Raw genomic sequence first — 20,045 nt, 5'->3', positions numbered from 1 at the left:
CTTGTAAGGTTGCAAATTATACATGATTCATACAAGTGTTATTTTGATGATTTTTTTGTTATTTTTGAAGGAAGATTGACATTTGAGGTATGTTTGAGGATAGAGGTCTCATTTTAAAAATTGACTTTACTAATTTGTTTCACAGTTATAGGGAAATTCGTTTTCATATGTTGTAATCACATCAGTGCTACCGCAGCACACACGAACATCTGCAGATCCAAAAAGAAAAAGAAAGAAAGAAAAGCAGCCGTGCTCGGAAACGACCAAAAGGGGGAGGGGGAGGCGGGCGGCGTGTGTCGTACGCCTAGCAGAGTTGTTTCTCAAATCCCTTTGCCGCCGCTGCCGCGCCGCCAGTCTCGCTCTCCGGCGAAGAGTGGTCGTCCGAAGCGGCCATGGAGGAGTACGGCGGAAGAGACCTCCTGAGCGAGGCGATGAGCTCCGGGGCGCGCGCCGTAGTGGTGGAGGACTGCGTGGAGGCGCCTGCGGCCTTCGTCCTCCACCTCCTCCTCAAGCGCGCGCTCGCCGCCGGCAGCGCGGCTGCCTTACTCGCCCCCGCGTAGCCCTTCGCCCACTACGACCGCGTCCTCCGCATGATGGTACCCCCCCCCCCCCCCCACATTACCGGCATATCGTCGAACACGTTTTGTGCTTACGGTCTTCATTACCTAAGGCGCCTAGCTCTATTCTTCCAAAAAGTTATTTCACAATATTTTTGTGAGTATTGATTAGCTAGTGACTAGAGAGGGCCCAGATTGTTAGGATCAAAGTGGATTTGGCTGTAAAAAATGGGTGATAGTCAATCAGATAATATGAGGTGAACTGGGTCTTTAGAGCAGCTCCAATGTATGGGAAAAACGAACCGTGGCTCGGGGAAAACGAACCAAACACATTAGAGCAGTCGAACTGTGGGTGTCAGAAAGCAAAATCGGACTCTAAATATGGTTCGACTCTTGCCGAATAAAAAAATATTTTTTGCACATGGCTTGTAGGACCGGGCGGACGGAAGTAACAGGTGGAGTCTTCAGCGTAGCCGCGCGAAGGAGGAAAGAGAGAGAAGAAAATATTTTTTATTTGCCTGTAGGACCCGCTCACACTGGAAGAAACAAACCGTGTAAAAGCGAACCGAACGTTACCCCTTCGATTCGACGATACACTGGAGCTGCTCTTAGAGTCTTGTGAATAAACTATTTGTCAGATGTTGAAGTAAGCGTCTCACACCAGCCTTTAAAACGTACGATATTCTTAGATGTATGCATGATCCTTAAGGATGAAACGGCTTTCAGAATTGTGAGAATGTCGACTTATGGTATCAATTGCGCATGCTACATTTCTGCCATCCTAAATTGTGCAAAATGTTGTTCAGAAAGTCAGTGCTGGACTACATACTGTTTGGTTACCAGTATCTGTTTCTGCTCATTTGTTGGCAGCAATAATTCATGTACTACCTGAAGCAGGAGGGTCTTTCTACTTGAAATATACACCACCGCATGACTTTCTCGTCTGAAAGTCTGAAATTTGCCAGGGCTGTAACCTTTCCCTGCATAGGAAGAGCGAGAGGCTTCCTTTCTTTGATCTGCAAGCATTCCCAGGCAAGCAGTCATTTGATTACCTTGTGTTGATTCCAGATGATGTTGCATAGTTACCAACTAGTGAGGCACCGAGCACCAATTTGTTTGCTCCTTTACTGCAGGTGGAGCGAGGGAAGACGCCGTTACCAACAGTTTTGCTCAACTGTACAGTGACATTCGGAGAGTGGTGGAGGTAAACAGGACAGGAGAAAATGTGGGGCGGTTTACTGTCATGATAGACGATGTTTCACTGTTCGAAATTGCTGCCCTTCCGTAGATGATGTGTTGGACTTCTTGCATTATTGTGCCACACTCACATCTGAGATGGTAGAATATTGATCGATCAACCATGGCCCGTACCATTGCTAACTTTTACCCGTGCATATCTTCCACACATTGTTTGTCTTGGTAGAATTGCTCGATGGTGATCCTGATCCACGAGGATATACATGCAAGCGAGGAGAGCATGGGTCTCCTCTTACATCTGCGCTACATGGCAGATCTTGTGATTGAAGCGGCACCTCCGAGCACTGGTTTGGCCGCAGGTGTTCATGGACAGGTTAGGCTCTTGATCCTGTTCTCCTACGCCTGTACGAGTGATGGGTTAATTGGTTTCGTTTTGAGCTGGTATTTCGATAAGCCCGCACGAGCCAATCTTATTCTTAGGGCTGGCAACGTTCGCTTTACCCTGATGGAAATGAGTCTTTCCAACAGCTGTCGGTGGTGAACAAGGGTGTGTTCAGCGACCAAAGGCCAAAAGTGCAGAAAGTTTGGAACTTCCATTTTAAAGTTTAGGAAAACGGTGCTGACTTCATCTATACAGCGAGCAGACATTAGGATATGGTAATGCTTTGAGAAATGACTTTGGTCATGTAAGTGAACCCAGTCACAGAGGCTACGTGGGAGTTGTATTCTGCATGCCATTTGTAAACCCACCCTGTATTTGAGGGGGCTTTTTTTTACAATTTGTTTTGAAATTTTTCATATCCGTTCAGGACATCAAAACTTAAGCATTGAGTACAGCAAGTTTATTGAGCTAGATCTATCATCATGAGATAAGAGGGCCTGACCAGCATCACAAAATATGCAGCCACCATATTGCAGAAACTACACAGTTGTCATGGCCAAGTAGCAGAGAAAGCAAATATATTATTGACTCGAAAAGAAAAACACAATGTTGAAATGATGCCAGCTCAGCCTAGAGATTTGACATGCATAATCCAATGACAATGTCGCTGGTTTGATCCTTCTTAAACTCTTGACCAAGTATATCTGTGCAAGGGAACTGAAGATCGCAACCCATCATGACGTCTGACATAGTACAATGGATGGCCATTACCCATTATGCAGCTGACTCCATAGCACTTGGATGTTCATCTGGGGGCAACCAGAGAATAATAATAACTGCAGTTCTTACTCATTGATCGCTCTAATGTGGGAACCAATGTGCTGCTATTAGCAATGGAAAGAAACTTCCTAATTCTCTAATGTGTCGACGCAGACACAGTGTTGGGTTAGAAGGGCTGTGTCATCTGTCTGCTTCTTGGCCAGCATGATCGTCTTGTCCAGATTGTCGAACAAATTGCCCACGGACCCTTGGCCGCTGCTCAGCCAACCTCTTCCTGCTTTGATAGCGCACCTGAAAATAGGCTGACAAGGCCATCAGAAAGATAACGGTCCAATGCAAACCATATTCAGGCAGGCAATCAGAAAAAAGAATTTTGAAAAAAAATAAGAAAAATGAAAGAACGCCAAAATATATTACTTTTAACAGTTACTTATTCATTTCTGCGTTTTAATGCTGCTATATATTAAAATTAGTCCCTTAAATACTTGAAAGTAGCATAAGCATTTCTCTATTTCTCCTTCAAAAGTAGAGATTAATAACAGTTTTTTATCCATTCTAATTATATTTATGCAATCATCTGGATAACATTCTAGTCGATCTCACCATACTGAGTGGAATTAACAGGGCCCTTTAACTCAACTGCCTATTACTATTTTAGGACTCATTGCCACCGCAGGCATGTAAGGCCCTCTCCAACAGGATCTGCAAATTTGAGGATTCCTAGTGCTACAGTACTTTACGGGGTACTGTAGCACTAGGAATTCGTCTCCATCAGTGTCTGTATCCAGTGATACAGTACTACTACAGTGTTAGGGATAGGGGATACTATAATAGTGATAGGGGATGCTGTAATAGTATTTTGAGGATGAAAATTTGAGGTAGCTGTTGGAGATGGTCTAACTGAAAGCAGGTTACCTTTTTACCAAAGTTCCGATCTTTCCGCTTCAATCTGAATTTGTTCAGGGCAGCTTCTCGTTGCAGAGATCGATTCTCATACATGTCATTACCACTGCCGCTCCCACTTCCATTGCCATCTCCAGCCCCATTTTTGCACATAATACCATTAACACTTTCCATGTTTGGTCTTGCAGTATTGGGAGCAGCGCTGCTTCCATTCTGCCCATTGCTTCCATTATGACTTCCTGAGATTGCCCTGTTGACACTGTAGTTTGCAGCATGACCTTCAACATGAGGATCAAAGACATTGGATGATCCACACTGGGCATCTGATGATCCACGCTCAATTGATGGTTGTTGTTGTGCCATAACATGGAGGTAATAATGGATGTGATGATGCTGCTGCAAACAGCTTTCTGGTACCTCTGTTGGGTGGCCCACTTTCACTGCATTGGCAATTCCTTCATCAGCTTTGTCTTTCCCGATCACATTAGCCAGTGATGCTTGGTGCTGCACAGGATGGAATGCTGAGGTATGCTGGGTAGATTTAACAGCTGATGGTGAAGTCACTCTCTCCCTGTTCACAGAAGGCTTTGCGATGACATTCTTTGTACTGGAGCCCGTGTCATTGTTGTTGCTACTCCCATTGGAGCCCTGCTTGATTGGAGCAGCATCTGAATTTGACTTCATCTTGCAGGTAGAGTCTGTTTTCACTGCCTCAGAACTATTATCTTGTGGTGAACTGCTTTCCCCAAATCTTGTTCCACATTGATTGGAAGCCACAGATGTATGGTACCTTGCAAAATAAGAAACAGTAAGCATGCAACTTATTGTTGTGTTCATAACCTAGTAATGACACTGATATTATGTTTTGCACCTGGTGAATGCTGAAAGATCTGATCTTCTCAGAATATTTCGTTCATCATGGATTTCAGATGCAGCTCTAGTTGTTTTCAATCTCTTCAAACCCAACTCATTGGATGTCATATCAATACGAGAATCATCATTCCCATCGGGCATCTCGGAAGGGCAACCATGTGCATCTGTTATTCTTACTGCCTGTTGGGCTTCTGTGTTTCTGGCTATTGAGCTAAACAAATCAGCAGTTTGAGTATTTGGTTCGGCCAGCATGTTTGTAGCATCATTTCCTTCCGTTACTTTATTTTTAGATTTTCTTTGGGCCATGTGAGTCTCATGACGTTTTTCTATTGGATTAACAGACATATCATTGAGAGAAGATTGATACTCTAAACTTGAATTCCTAGGAGCGCCTATTTCCAAGTATTTTCCCATGGGTTCATCTGTAAAAAAACGTGGAGTTTGGTGAGTGAGACAATAGTGTGAAGAGGTTTACTTTCTTTTATACAATGAATGTTGTGGAGCATATGATACCATTATTTTCTTTTTGTTTCCTACTGTTCCTTTTGTTTGCAGTTGGTAACCACTTGTTGCTGCATATCTCTGATTTGGGGTGAATAACTTGTGCACATGTACTATCAGGTGGATCAGCTAGTTGACCTGGAGACATAGGTTGTGGGCTGTCAATCTCCACAGCGCGCTTTGTCCATGAACTCTGCATTTTAAAACAGATTGTTGACATCATAATACAGTAACATAAAAATCCTACACATAGAGAAAGTTATCAGAAAATATATTTATTTTTCCAAGAAAGGTAGGTTGTAGCCAAGCAAGTATCAAGTGAGTCGATTTCAATGCAAGAGATAAATAACTTTGTTCCTCTATTTTAACTGTGGCATTTGTTAACTGGTTATGTAATTGTATCTTCAGACATTCCACAGAACAAATAACCTTTATGACCTAATTTGAGGTGATATGAATTTTGTTGTAAGTAATATCCCAGTAGTAGCCTTTTATTTACATATATCGCTGCCGTATTCCCATACATATATAACTAAAAATGTAAGAGGAAGAAACAACAATCAAGAAGTAATGAACAATCTCATACTTGAGTGCCGCTGCCATTATCACTATCATCCCTAGCATTGAGTCCAATACTGAAGTCATCATCGTCTTTGTCATCATCATGACTGATGTCACTGTTGTTCTCATACTTGTCATCAGCCTTTGGTTTGGCACACTTTTGTGGCTGGATGCCACTTTCGCTTCCACTGCCACTGGACTGAGTTCCAAAGAGGCAAATTTAACTCAGAGTAACCACAAAAGAAACCCAGATAAAGTAGAATCATATAAACTAATAGCTTACACTGTGGCATCGCCTCCATATGTGCTGCCAAAGATTCTTAAGCTCATTCTTACGTAGTGGCTTTACTAAGAAGTCAACTGCTCCCTTTGACAAACATTTAAATACCATACCCATAGAGTTGTTCGAAGACATCACTGCATGCAAACGGCAAAACACATCAGTGTAGCAGCTAAAAATATTTACACTAATTAATTAACAAGACAACATTTCATAGTGTATTAGAGGAGCTGAGGAAAGCTACTTACTAATCACAGGAATGTCCTTGCAGATTTTGTGACTTGTGATCTTACTAAGCAGAGCGATGCCAGATAGACAAGGCATGAAAACCTCAGTCAATACAAGGTCAATGTTGTTTTGCAGATCTTCAAGATGTTGCCATGCATGTAAACCGTTTTCAGCAGGGATAACTGAAAGGGAATGAGATGAAGTTGCTGTCAATACACTAAAATAACTGAAATTCTCCTTGTTTTGAACAATGTTGATAACTAAAAGCTTCCACTGCTAATGATTAATGACCAAATATAACTCAAATAGGAAATAGAGCATAGAATAAATCAATAAAACATACTGGTCAGATTAACAAATACATCAAGGATACGACAGGGAACCACTGTAGAAGGGAGCGCGACAGGTGATCTGGTGTAGTATGGGAGCGGTGTACACCTTATGCGCAATGGGACCACATTATGTGACACAGGCCACTTCTCAAGCTTTCCGCAGCGGGAGAGGACTACTTTCGAAATAATAGTAAGAGGGAGCCATTTCTGTCCGAACGAGCGAAGAGGGCACTAGATGAGCCAAATGCAGTGCCCATTGTACCTATTGGGGCATGCCCACGCATAAACCCTCTATTATTGAGATTGACCATGCCAACCATAGTACCATACTGATCAACTCATGCACCAAGACAGTTTACATTCAACATTGGGCACCTTCTTCCTCTAAAAGAAAATTATATGTCAACCAATCATTGGCTATGGAATATGATAATAACATTTTTCTAAATTTATCTTGGTTCAATGGTGACTTTTGAGCCGTGGTCGGTTTTGGAACTGTCATTCAAAATCATACTTGCTTTTTTACAGTGCCCAAAGCAATCTATACAGATACAAACAGCAAGTGTTAGACATTCCATATTAATCTGTTAAAAAGGGGAGAAATCCAAGAAATTCCCTTATTGATCAAGGAAAAAAAAGAGAGATGGTCTACACTGCTTACATTACTATGCCAACTATAGCATTGTAGATTAATTAGATGTAAGATATCACAACCATCACATTGCATGTGAAACACAAAATTTCAAATGCAGATATCTTAATCTTATATTACTAGAGCGGGGGTAAAGGTCCTCAACCGTGAAGCCATGTCACCAGAAAAAGGAGAGCCATCTGTTTGTGATCGTCTGGGCGTGGGTTTGCTCTCAGCCAAGGGTTCTGGATGCCGATCCCAATCCCAAATCAGGCGTCCCATCCCTGACGCCGCCGTCACCTGCTCGGGCCACCGACTCAACCTCGCGCCACTCGACTCTTCCTGCTTCGTCATCAACAGGCACCACGGCCCGTGCAGCGCTGATTCTCCTCCTTCCTCCACGGCGACACACGACGCATGCGTTGATGCCATCCACCGCCACCACCACATCGCTCCTCGCTGTTGCAGCTCCGCGGGGTCCCTTCCTTCCAAAAGCTTCTATAAGCCCCCCCCCCTTGCCCCCCAAAGATCCCCGACGCCCGCTCGCGCCATGTGGTAGCACTTGCGCAGGATATGGCCGCGCTATCACGGCGGGCAACCATGCTACAGGACTACTATAGCACATCCAAGGGAACACGGACGACATGGTCGTTGTCCTCAGCTCCTTCGACCACCGTCTCTCCGCGCTCGAGACCACCATGCGCCCCACCCAGGTACCACCCCTTCGTCTTCTCTCCCATTTCAACCACCTCAGCTTTGTTTGTGAAATTTGACAGGGAAGATGTCTTCTGCCTGGTGGGGTTGCAGTTGAGGACGCACGCAATCCAGACAACGCACAAGAACATCGACAGGATGATCAAGGCCACCGACGACATCCTCTCCGGGTATGACCTTGCCCGTCGGGTGAGTTCACTGATTCTATGTCAATATGCTAGCCCGTCAATTTTTATGTTTTGTTGTGGCATTGTTTGGATCTGGGGGATTAAATATGCAAAACTCCCTGTGCTTGTAGTGATGTGTTGTAAAATTGTCAAACTTTGTGCTGGATCGAAGGACGGGTTTAATTAGTCTGGGTTAATGTGTTTCGTGGCATACTACAAGCTTTTTAAAGTGTTCATTGCTGTCATCATTCAAACAAATATGGGGTTTTCAATGCCAGGGATATTACTACCAGTAAGATTCTGTCTTTTAGGAGATCCATCAAGTTATATGTTTAGCATCAGGAGATTAAGATGGGTTACCTTTAGCATTTCTTCTGGTAAGAATATTATTTTTGGATCATCTTGCAATGTTAAATTGATAGCTCGCTGAACTGAAATTAAAAATATAGTAGTTCTGTATGTTACTGTTAATTGGCTTTTTTGTTTGTAAAGCTCTAACTTCAAACCTCAGAATTTTGGCAGCTTCACTTAGTTTGTATAAAATAAATGTTGCTTTCAGGCTTTAGGCTGAGGCAGCCGTATTGAGGGGTCCCCATGTATTTTATCAGAAAGTCACAGCAGCCTCTGGTGACATGAGATAAGCTCTTGGTGTTTGCAGGTAATGCACTTATTTTGCTGAGGAAACAATCATATTCTCTGCAATCTGTAACCTACACTATTAAAGCTGAAAAAATATATCGCACTGCATTTTTTGAAACCAAAAGAATTCTGAATCTTGTTGATGCACGCACAAACACTATCAGAAATGTTTTCTTCTGCATAAGTTAGCTTATACCTATAGTGATTGTTTAAGATTTGCATTTGTGTGTTTAGCAGTGTCATCCATTAGTGTATAACATCCTTATTTTGTGAATTCCAGGAGTGCCATGGAGGTTCTTGAAACAAGGCTAAAAGATTCATCAGATCAAGGTCTAGGAACAGTAAGGTTTGTTTCTCACAATCTCACATGATGTTTTTGATACTAAGTTCACAAGGAAAAATGATACGTACGTGGGAGGACTCCAGACCAAACGAGACTGAATAGTTCATATGCACATTGATCTAATTTGAGGTGTCAGATGTCGTCTTTGCCTATGAGTTTTCATGGGCCAACTATGTGGATCAATAGGATTAGACAAATCTACTCTTATACTTCTATCTACCTATTTTCCAAATTGATTGAAAGCAATTTGTACTACTGCCATCATTAGATCTGAACTATTGTCCTGCTCTAATTAATATTTCAATTTGTGTTACTGTATCTGTTATTTCAACAAACCTATTGAGCCTCTCTGAGGCCAACAAAAGGCGACCACGAGAATGATGCCTGTTGTTTGGATTTCTGTAGTATAAACTTGTTGCTTATGCTTATGGTATGTTCTTGCTGTTTGGAACCCTGGAACATGATTATGACTCTGGTATGGCCCTGTTGTTTGGACCTCTGTAATATAAACCTGTTGGTTATGGTTATGATATGTTCCTGCTGTTTTTGGAACCCTCCAAATACCCGATGTTCGGTCAATTTTTGTATGATGTTGTTTGATTCCCTGTAGTACAGGCATGTGGATCATAGCTATTATGGGATCATCCTGCTGTTTATCGCACTAAAGTATGAAAATGTGCAATGCACTATTGTTTGATGCACTGTAAAATTTGCCTGAAGACTCCTTTCTTTTGATTACTTTCATTACTCCTTCCAGTAGGGCAAATTTTGAGCTAACACCAAGAATACACAACAACGCAAATAACAACAGGGGCTCTCAGGCGCGGCAACGCCACGCCATCTTTCTAGTTATATATCAAGTATAAACATATGTATCTAGCCGTGCAATCAGACTGGGCAGTTCTGTTAGTTTCTTGTAACAAACAATGCCAATTTCCATCTTATAAAATTTGTGAGAGACAAGATTGTCACACAGCTAGTTCGAGTCCAACGTAAATCCAAGATGGAATCCAATGTAAAAAGAAACAAAAATCAAATTATTTACTCTCAACTAGAAGTTATAGAACCAAGTGTGCGACTAATTTACCCAAATGAAATTAACTTTGCCATTTGCAGGGCATACCTTCATAGCAGCACTTGCGGAGCAGAGCACTGACCACCTGACGAGTAGAGTCATCATTCTCCACTAGCAAGACTCTCAGTGTCTTCACAGGGAGGAACCTCTCCCACAGGATGGTCCGTCCTTGCTGCTCCTTCTGCTCATCCACTTGCTGCGCACCCGATGGCACACCGTGGCCATTGGGCAAGTCCTCTTGCTTTTCCCTCCATTCCTCCGCATGTGCTTCGACCCCATGGCCATTCTCTACGGCGCCATTCCCCATCCCCCTAACATCCTTGCAGGAAGGCCCGTCCGGGCCGGCTTGGCATGCGCTACCCATCAGCCAGATTCGAAGAGAGAGAGTGTACAGCGGTGGTGTGTGCAACTAGAGGCAGTTTACAAATGGTGGAGCACATCCTACGTCAGCGTCAGAAATGCATATGCTGCATCCAGCTACTCGAATCTGCAACAAACATACAGGAATCAAAGACCAGTGCATCCTGAACACAGGAGATGCTTGGAATAAGCTCCTAGTCTTCACTAATGGTCAGAGAGGACTACTTGGGGCCGAACTGGAAAAAATGCCTCATAACCCATGTGCTCTGCGACGCCTAAAATCAGGTGCTCCCGATTCCTGAAAGCATCAATCAGCCCGTAAAAGTTAAAGAGAAATCCCCAAATAAACCAGTAACAAAGAGATCTGGAGCAGCAAGGAATCGCGGACGTTACCGATGATTCGGTACGAGTGGAGCCGAAACCACCGTCTCCCTTCAAAATTCCACCAATCCACAACCCTTGGGAGCTAAAAATACAACAAAGACTATGCTCCATCAGACAAAAATAGCAGGGAAAAACAGTGAAGCAGACAGCACACTTCAAACTGCAGCACCCCGCGCCGCTCCACCCGTGCCGGACTTACCGAGATCCGCTGGATGCGAACCTTCCGAACCCTGCCGTACAAGCAAACCCCTGACATCAGCTAATTTCGAAAAAAAAAACTCAAAATTATCTCTACAGAGCTGAGCTTATGAGCTAACTCTTGGTAGCCACACTGCCACAGCCAAGGGCCGGCGCGCACCTCGGGGCGGGGCTCAGGACGCGGAGGCAGGGGCCGGAGGCGACGAATCGAGGGGCAGCGGAGTGGGCGTGCTTCGAGACGAGGTCGCGTGGATGCTACGAGGAGGTGAGGCCGCAAGGGGGTCCAAATGGCGGAGGCGATGCGGTGGCGTGATGGCGAGCGAGGAGGCCGCGGCGGAGGAGATAGATAACGGGGGAGGAGTCCGCCGTGACGTGGAGCAAATGGAGGTGGGGAGCGTGGGCCCCGCCCGGGATCCGACGAGATCTAAAGCCGCGCGCTCCCTGCGTCCGCCCGGATCCGCAGATCTCCCCGGCCACGTGGAGCGCCCCGCGCGCGCATGCGGCTAGGATGCTGGCGCGTGGGGTCGGAGAAGTCTCTGGGACCCGTAGGTCGGTGGGTTGACGTGGGTTACGCGGAGCTGGGAGTGGGCCCGCCCGGGCGCGGGGCCCGCGATCCGGAGGGAAGATCATCACGGCGGAGTTTAACGGCGTTAAGGAGGACCTGGAGAGCGATATGTGACTATTTATTATTACTGCTTCTTCACTCAGTACAGTATTTTCTTCCGTTAAAAATATACGTTTCTCTCACTCTCCCCCTATATTTTGTGATTTTAGGTCCATTAACTTTTAATTTTCTATGTCTTGCTATTCCTTGCTATTCAGTTGAAACCATCATCTACTGCTGCATAGTTAGAACAATTCAGTAGGCTTTAACGTTTCCTCTTATGTTTCTGCAATCTTCTCTGGCTTTTGTTGGCTGTGAGTTTCTCGCCACTCGTGCATGCTAGCCTACGATGGGTTTGGTTTGAGTTCCTTTTATTTTCTTGTTTGCTTAAGCTGATTAGCTGAAGATGGCGATGGCAACCAGCACGGAATGCAGCTAGAACGTTCTACAGCCTGGAGAGTACTTCTAATGAATTCAATAAGCTTTGGGGACAACGCTTAGGAACTAAATTAAGTGTTAAACTAATCTCCCACGACAGTCATTATGTTCAATTACTAAGGAGCTGTCTGTCGCACCAGCTAATCTGTTGTTTTGTCCTTAACTTCCAGATCACAGAGTGCTCCACGATTAATGTCTGCAGTCCTCTTCAGACCACCTAAAACAGAAACAGGTTCAAGACACACGAGCCATTAGGAGATGAACCAACACGAAACCATACTGAATCCGGAGCTGTCAATGATCTGACGGCCCCCTGGGGAGTTCGATGAGCTGATGGCACAGGACCAGGCTTTCGTCGTAGGCATATGGACTGGACGTGCTTGAGCTGTGAACCCTCGTCGTTTTTGGACATGCTCACACGGACTCATGTCGTCTTCAGTTAGCCAGGCCAGGAGGTAGTCTCAGATGGCACGGTTACTGCCTCCTCCGTACGCGTAGCTTAGCGCAAACGACTAATATTGCCGGCCTCTCCTTCAGTCTCACCACGTGAAAAAAAAAAGCTATGGATGATCTTAGTGTTATCAATAATCAGTTATAAGTGATGGGTAAAAATTTGTTACCAATAAAATTATAGATGACAGATCGTAATAATGATTTGTTACTAATATGTATCTCTCATGTGTTAGGGAGAAAAATATAAATGACGAGTAACTTAATTACTTGTCACTTAGGTTAAGACAAAATAATGAGTTAATAGGTTACCCATCACTTATATTAAGATAGATGGATAATCTCTTCATCTGTCACTTATGTGATAACATAAGTGATCTCACAACCTAACTATAAGGTTACCCGTCACTTATATGTAGGTTAACTTGCAGGATTATCTTATTTACTGGTTACATCCTGGAGCATAGTCGGGATTTAGTAACCGTCTTCTTCCTGCAAACAACATCAATGCACCCAAATCCATATCGACAAACACACTTATATAAGAATTCAATTCATCACAGAATCATAAAGGTAACAAAGTTTCAACCAATTCATCACAGAATCACAAAAGTTACAAAGTTTTAATCAATTCATATTACATAAGACCTCATAACTTAGGGTTTCTATAGTGTAACTCGTCGTGTAGGTTGATGACTTCAGACATCATGAACTCGACGATTGGTTATGGAATCTCCAGGAGTGCAGCGTTGTCGAAAAAACAAGCTGAAAAATTCTGCATAATTTGACCGTAACCAATGCCATGTTATCGTAGAATTAAACTAATTACTGAAATTAGTTACGAATAAACTTGTATTGAACTTACGGGGGATTTTATTTCCTTTGCTTCGATCGTCAGGAGCATGTTCCATGCAACATAGAATATGCAGGCGTTGCCCGGTGGTTGTTGGTGTCACTACTGAAAAGAAAATTATTGTTAGATCAAAAGGAAAAAAATCAGCATTAGAGAATATTTGGTAATCTATTTGTGACGGTGTTTCATGTTGTAATTAGGATCAGCTCGAAAGTACTTGTCAAAAGCCATGCATAAAAAGGGGGTCGATTAGGGAACATTTGAATGTTAGAAAAGTTAAATATGTAAACTAAGTCAAACAGAACTTACGCGTCGAGAAATCCTTTTATAAATTTCTAATCACGCTCTCTAGGTTTGCCTTTTAGTCCTACTGGTCTTGATGAGTCGAGATATCACATCAAGTTTCACTTGAGGCAAATGACTAATAAGATCTAATGGCCACCGGTATTGTGAGCGCCCAACAGATAGTCTATTTTGGAATATTGTTGCATTGCCATAGCCACATAGTCCACAACGTAGCCGCTATGAAGTTAGATGATCGAGATTGTAATGGCCACATGGTCAAGAAATTCGATAGGCTTCTTGTTCTTTTTTGTTTCATTGATCAAGTTTCTACAGATAAGAATATAGTTAGATTCAAGACTTAGTGATATTAATTAATAAATGTCTAATTTTAAGAGACTTACAATATAAATATCCATAATAATGATACATATATGGCATCAAGGTTGAAGAGATCATATAAGTCATTGAAACTCACAAGTAAGTAGCCGTTTTCAATTAAGAAGTGATGTCGTTTGTACTATACGACTACAGATTAAGCCTTGTTGTCTCTAGAAGTCTGCATGTAGTAATTATACAAGTCGACACATGTTTGTCCCGCCCTTGTTAGATCACCTTCCTTCACCAAGGGCTTCCTATATTGGAATTTCGTGTGGGCACTAGTCTACGTTGCTTTAATGTCGGTGGATTTCTTCACCAGTACAATGGCATTCAACCTCTTCGGTATGTGCTTCTTAGAGCTTTTCTTTTTGGCTCCCTTTTCCTTCTTTTTTAGGCTCTTTGGGAGAGACGGAATTGGAGCTGGAAGCGAGGCTAATGGATACAAAGGAGAAGATAGTGAAGTCAACTTCTCTGGAGGAGGAGAAGCCTTCTCTGGAAATGAGGGACACGGCGGCGGTGTACTTGAAGCTCGTCCAGACTGAGATGCACTGGAGACCATGATGTCTCCCCTCTTCCACTAGTTTCTTTGACGAAGAGCTTCACCCAGTGTTGTGACTTCATCATTGGGGGGGAGCTCCAACACGTGATCGATGACATTTCTATGTACCATGTCCACTGTAACCATGACATAGCCAGCACGTATCGGGACCGTATGTAAGATATGAATATCTAAAAGCATCTAGCCCCTTGCAACCTCGACAAAATACCTACTAGGCCTGATTATAAGGCTGCAGGGTGTGGGCCCTTCTAGCAGGTCAATCGTATCCAGCTCAGTCACAGCGGCTACTCTTTTGTGCAGTTCCAAGGCTAGCTACATTTTTTATGGAAATCTTTATTACATGTGTTGTAAGCGTTTGCATGATATTTGCATAACTTTCTGTGTGATGTCCTGTGTAAATGCATCCACATCCACTGCACCCGACTTCTTCCTCTTCTTGTACATTTTGAGGTCTTTGGGAAAGCCGTATTTACAGCCCTGGGAACTGGATACACCTCGCACTCGACTTGGGTGCTCCAGTTTTTCCAGCATCGCTGAGAGAACATCATGTTCCCTGACCTCGGTGAAAGAACTTTAGCTAGCTTTGGTTGCATTTTTTTTATTTTTTCTGCAATTGATTGGGTTTTGCTGTTTCTAAATGTGATTTCTCCGCTTTCGGATAGCTCACCCCTGCACGTAAATATGACCGTGATCGTCCTGGGAATTGCAATCAAGAATTCTCGTAGCCTTCTTTGGCTAACTTTTCATCATCTACCTGTCATTTTGCCCTTTTTCCCATGTACCCAGTTGCGTCGGTCATGTGGTTATGCTTGTTCCTAGCCTGAAGCTGTTTTTTCTGCTCACTCTCCTTTTTAAACTACTCTGAGTTCTTTATGTACACAAAAACATCATAATCTTCCTCTTTCAAGTTCTTGTAGCTCTCAAAGGGTGTTACCCCTTTAGCCAAGTATCGATCAACAAGCTTGCTCTTAAAGATTCAGTGAAGTTTCGCGATCGCTTTCATTGCTGCATTGACCACAACGATTGTTTGATGCTCAGGGTACTCCAAATACTCCTTAACGACATTATCGAACAAGTCATTATTCACTTCGTCACTGAGATAATCGAACTTAGTTGTTATTGGCATTCTCTCCTGAGCAATGAGCTCTACGACCCTACAGAATCTATTCAATGCCTTTTCATTCGTAGGCAGTCTATTAGCATCGATTCTTATGATAGTAACCTTGTCCATCAGCCACTATGTTTGTGTCCTTGGCTTTTGGGCTCGTGCACCACTACCAGCTATCTGACTTGGAGATTGTGATTCCTCTATCTAGAGAGAAAACAAGGGGGGTTGACATGAACAAAAAATATTCCTTCATTCAAGAAGTATAAAATACATTGCCTCATCTTAATACCTATTGGCGGGATCATAGTCGAAGCTACCTGCTCGACGTCGGCTCGGAGGCTTGCACAGAATAGAGCTCGGGCTGTGCTACGAGCGCTAACTTTTGCTGTTGCTGAAGGAGGAGGACGGGTGCGGGCTTGGGCTCCTATCCGTCCCATCTTGTGCCCAGACGACCTCTAGTGTGAACATCATCTATGCTTGTGGTTTCTTAGGGGTGACAGTCCTCTTCTACCACATGGTTTCTTAGAGGAAAGAAAAAGAATCAAGGGTTAAGAACATGGTAGATTCAAAGGATTTTCTTTTGATCAAGTGTAATATAATCATGGTGATTAAATCTACTATTCAAACTATCATACCGACTAACAGATCATGTAATATTGTAATGTATGAAAATAATAATACATCTAACAGAAAGATTATAAGTTAGAAGAGTGCTTATCCATGAAAGTTTAGTAGAAAAAATGGCCATCTAAATAGCAACTATATATCTTAATACAAAGTAGAAGGCGTGTTTGCAAAGAATCCAATTTATTCTAGAAGCAACAAAAATGTAGAAGCTTATCTATAGAAGAAATATATTGTACTAAATAATGTGATAATATGAGCATAGATTTCATTCCACATATACATATACAAAAACATAACTGAAAGTACTCGTACACATGACCTTTGAAAAGGATGACAATAAAGCATAAAGATCAATTTATGAAATTATGTATACACCAAGTACTAGACACCATGTACATTTCTTTTGTATAAGTGCTCTCAAAAAATGTATAACAATTGGCCCCAGGACAAGAAATGTCATGCTCCTTAATTGTTCTAATGAATCCAACATCGACTGGATAGTTTACTAAGTTCTCAACTAGTTATTAGAACCTGGACAGATTTCTCAAAACTGAAATATCACCATAAATAGTGCTGCTATACTAAGCTAGAGAGCAGAGATCCTAAACAGATGAAATAAGTTGCATTCAAGACAGATAAAGACTGAACAACATAGTAGAAAATAAGTACTAACATTAGCTAAAAAGCTCACTCGGCTAAATTGTCTAGAATCAAAGATGGTAAACTCTTTCTCAGCTAACAACAACACTAGAACCAGTGATCAAAATAACAGATAGCCCACTAGAGAAACAACACAACAAATGTTCTTCGGTGAACTAGAACAGACCAGGGAGTATCACCAACCATAGTCTCCAGGGGCTACCAAATGTATCAAATAATTCAAGAATTCACAGGTCTAAAACTATTATACTTAGTAAGACCCAATATCAATGCATTTGTTCATCATCGAGCTTTTCATATGTAACCAAATTGTACAGATAAATTGAGAGAGGAAGGGAAGTGAGTGAACCTTGAATACTCACAGTGCTATGCACTCAAATGAACGGGACTCCTCTAGGATAGTGGTGGTGAGGTGGGCGGCGGTGCATGGAGGAAGGCCACAACGTTGGGCTCTTGGTCCTCCTGCTCGTCGGTGGGGGCGATGGCAGCATAGGTGGGCTCCTCCTCTAGGATGGTGGCGCGCGGAGGAAGGCAACGTCGCCGAGCTCTTGGACCTCCTTCTCATCGATGGGGGCCACGGTGGCACGAGCGACCTCCTCCTCCTCCTCCTCTGAGATGGCGATGGCGGGCTCCTGGTCCAACGAGACCACAACAACGAGTTAGGGCTAGGACTTAGGACTTAGACAAAATGACATGGAGAAGGACAGGACCTTAGCCAATGTATACTATAAGGTCATAGGTGATGGGTGAATACTATCATCCATCACCTATTATAACCACATGTCACTTATAACAAGTCATAGGTGACGAGTAAATAGTATCACCAGTCACTCATCTACAATGTAAAAATATTTATTCTTCATTAATAATTACTTTAATTATATGATTAAGTATACGATTAAAAATTTATACAATTACACTAGATCTATGGCATCTCGCGGTAGATCGGACAAACCTAATATCAAATCTAACATAAATATAATTCGCTTGCACTAGGATTTTGGATAAAGATGCAAAATGGTCGATTACAACTTAAAGCGTAAAAAAAATCTACCAAACAAAGGTTAGAAGAGGAGGAAAAAGGGAGATACAAACATTCAAAGATCTAGCAACAATTTAAACTTCAAATCAATAACATATTATAGTCTCTAGTGGAACCGAAGAAAATCACATGATCTACTGCGCATGCAATACTGTTAAGTCTTTAACTGTTGAGCGCGCACAGTAGCTAACCACCTCTTATAATAGAACTAAGTCATCAATGATGGGTCATAAAATTACTCGTCATTTATGACACATCATAAGTGACGGGTCACAATATAACTCATCACTTATGATTATCCTAGGAAGACTTGTCACATATATCTAGTTATAAGTGACGTATCGTAACATGATCTATCACTTATAACCAGGTTATAAGTAACAAGTGCAGTTAGAACCCGTCATTAATATGATAAACGATATGTTACATTATTACCTGTCACTGATAATAAATTATCAGTGATAGGTTAATATCTAATTCTGATACGAGACTATATAAGTAATAGATAGAAAAAAAGATCTATTATTAAATTATATTTTCTTTATCTATTTTTTACTGAAGACGGCAACAGGCAGCAGCTAGCATATGCGTTGGCCAGCCCAGCATGCAGATTCTTATGCTCTCACAAAAGGCTCTTCTCTGTAGCTGGAAACGGACGTAGATAACGAACAAGCCTAAGTAGAACTACATATATATGTATATGTATATATATATGTATATATATGTATACATGTATACATATATATATATATATGTATACATGTATACATATATATATATATATATATACATATACATATACATACATATATATGTATATATATGTATATATATGTATATGTATATGTATGTATATATATGTATATGTACATATGTATACATACATATACATATATATACATATACATATGTATACATGTATACATATATATACATATATATATACATATACATATATATACATATATATATATACATATACATATATATACATATATATATGTATACATATATATACATATATATATATGTGCATATGTATGTATACATATATACATATATATATATATGTGTGTATATATATATATACATATATATATATATACATATATATATATATATATATAGGTATATATGTATACCTATATATGCATACATATATATGCATATGTATATATACATATATACATATATACATATATATATACATATATACATATACATATATATATACATATACATATATATACATATATATACATATACATATACATACATATACATATACATACATATACATACATATACATATACATACATATACATACATATACATATACATACATATACATACATACACATATACATACATACATATACATATACATACATATACATATATATGTGTGTGTGTGTTCGCACTCCTAGACCTTGGCATGCACCATCGTGGTGATACCCCCCACCGTCCATGTAGTGCTCGTTAGACACCGAGGTCCATATCGTTACAAGCGGCAGCACAACTGTCATCATCCCCTAACCAGCTCTTTCGGTCCAAGCATTTAGTTACTTTTGTGAACATATTTGATCTTAGTTAATGGGACGTGTTAAGGAGTTTTTTTTTTAAAAAAAATCTTTCGTGGACGTGGTTGGATGTTATTTGACACGAGGCCTTGTGCAAAAGACGAGTACTTCAGAGTCAGCACCGAAAGAGATTTGATGAATTATATGTTGTGATATTTTTTTCACTTTGATTCGGTTTGATTTTGAGTGGATAGATCATTTAGCTTATGGTCTCATGTGTTCATGTGCGCAGATTCGAATTTGTGTACATATTTTTGGTTAAACCGCCTATGCATTTTTTGTTTTTGTTTTTTATTTATGGGTGTGGTTCAACGGTTATGGGACGTGGGAGGAAATCAGAGACTGTCCTATAACA

At 41.5% G+C, this 20,045-nt stretch overlaps 1 protein-coding gene and 1 pseudogene across 2 annotated transcripts; one reads left to right on the top strand and one right to left on the bottom strand.

Moving 5' to 3' along the window:
- The first annotated feature begins 246 nt into the window (after positions 1–246).
- On the top strand, positions 247–2,521 carry LOC133916360 (elongator complex protein 6-like; annotated as a pseudogene).
- A 176-nt stretch (positions 2,522–2,697) lies between these two features.
- On the bottom strand, positions 2,698–11,423 carry LOC133916359 (two-component response regulator-like PRR73). Of its 2 annotated transcripts, none has more exons than XM_062359996.1 (12): positions 11,266–11,423; positions 11,107–11,137; positions 10,917–10,989; positions 10,749–10,821; positions 10,212–10,650; positions 6,283–6,444; positions 6,038–6,171; positions 5,780–5,953; positions 5,206–5,386; positions 4,691–5,114; positions 3,832–4,609; positions 2,698–3,207 (listed from the first exon to the last, which is right to left on the bottom strand). In XM_062359996.1, the coding sequence occupies exons 5-12, from the start codon at positions 10,525–10,527 to the stop codon at positions 3,097–3,099; spliced, it is 2,280 nt and encodes a 759-aa protein (XP_062215980.1). In that variant the 5' UTR covers positions 10,528–10,650; positions 10,749–10,821; positions 10,917–10,989; positions 11,107–11,137; positions 11,266–11,423; the 3' UTR covers positions 2,698–3,096. The 2 variants fall into 2 exon arrangements, with proteins under 2 accessions (XP_062215980.1, XP_062215979.1); XM_062359995.1 differs by having other exon boundaries at positions 11,225–11,419.
- Positions 11,424–20,045: the final 8,622 nt, after the last annotated feature.

This window comes from Phragmites australis, chromosome 4 (assembly GCF_958298935.1).
Source record: "Phragmites australis chromosome 4, lpPhrAust1.1, whole genome shotgun sequence".
In the NCBI taxonomy this organism is placed as follows: Eukaryota; Viridiplantae; Streptophyta; class Magnoliopsida; order Poales; family Poaceae; genus Phragmites; species Phragmites australis.
The sequence above is the reverse complement of the archived record's forward strand: the minus strand, read 5'-3'. Positions and strand labels throughout refer to the sequence as shown.

Excerpts from the sequence above, each read along its gene's own strand:
- LOC133916359 (XM_062359996.1), bottom strand. The coding sequence starts at position 10,527 with ATGGGTAGCGCATGCCAAGCCGGCCCGGACGGGCCTTCCTGCAAGGAT. Across the intron at positions 5,115-5,205 it reads GAAACAAAAAGAAAATAATG|ATGAACCCATGGGAAAATAC; the intron begins GTATCATATGCT and ends GTTTTTTTACAG. Across the intron at positions 4,610-4,690 it reads GATCTTTCAGCATTCACCAG|GTACCATACATCTGTGGCTT; the intron begins GTGCAAAACATA and ends TTATTTTGCAAG.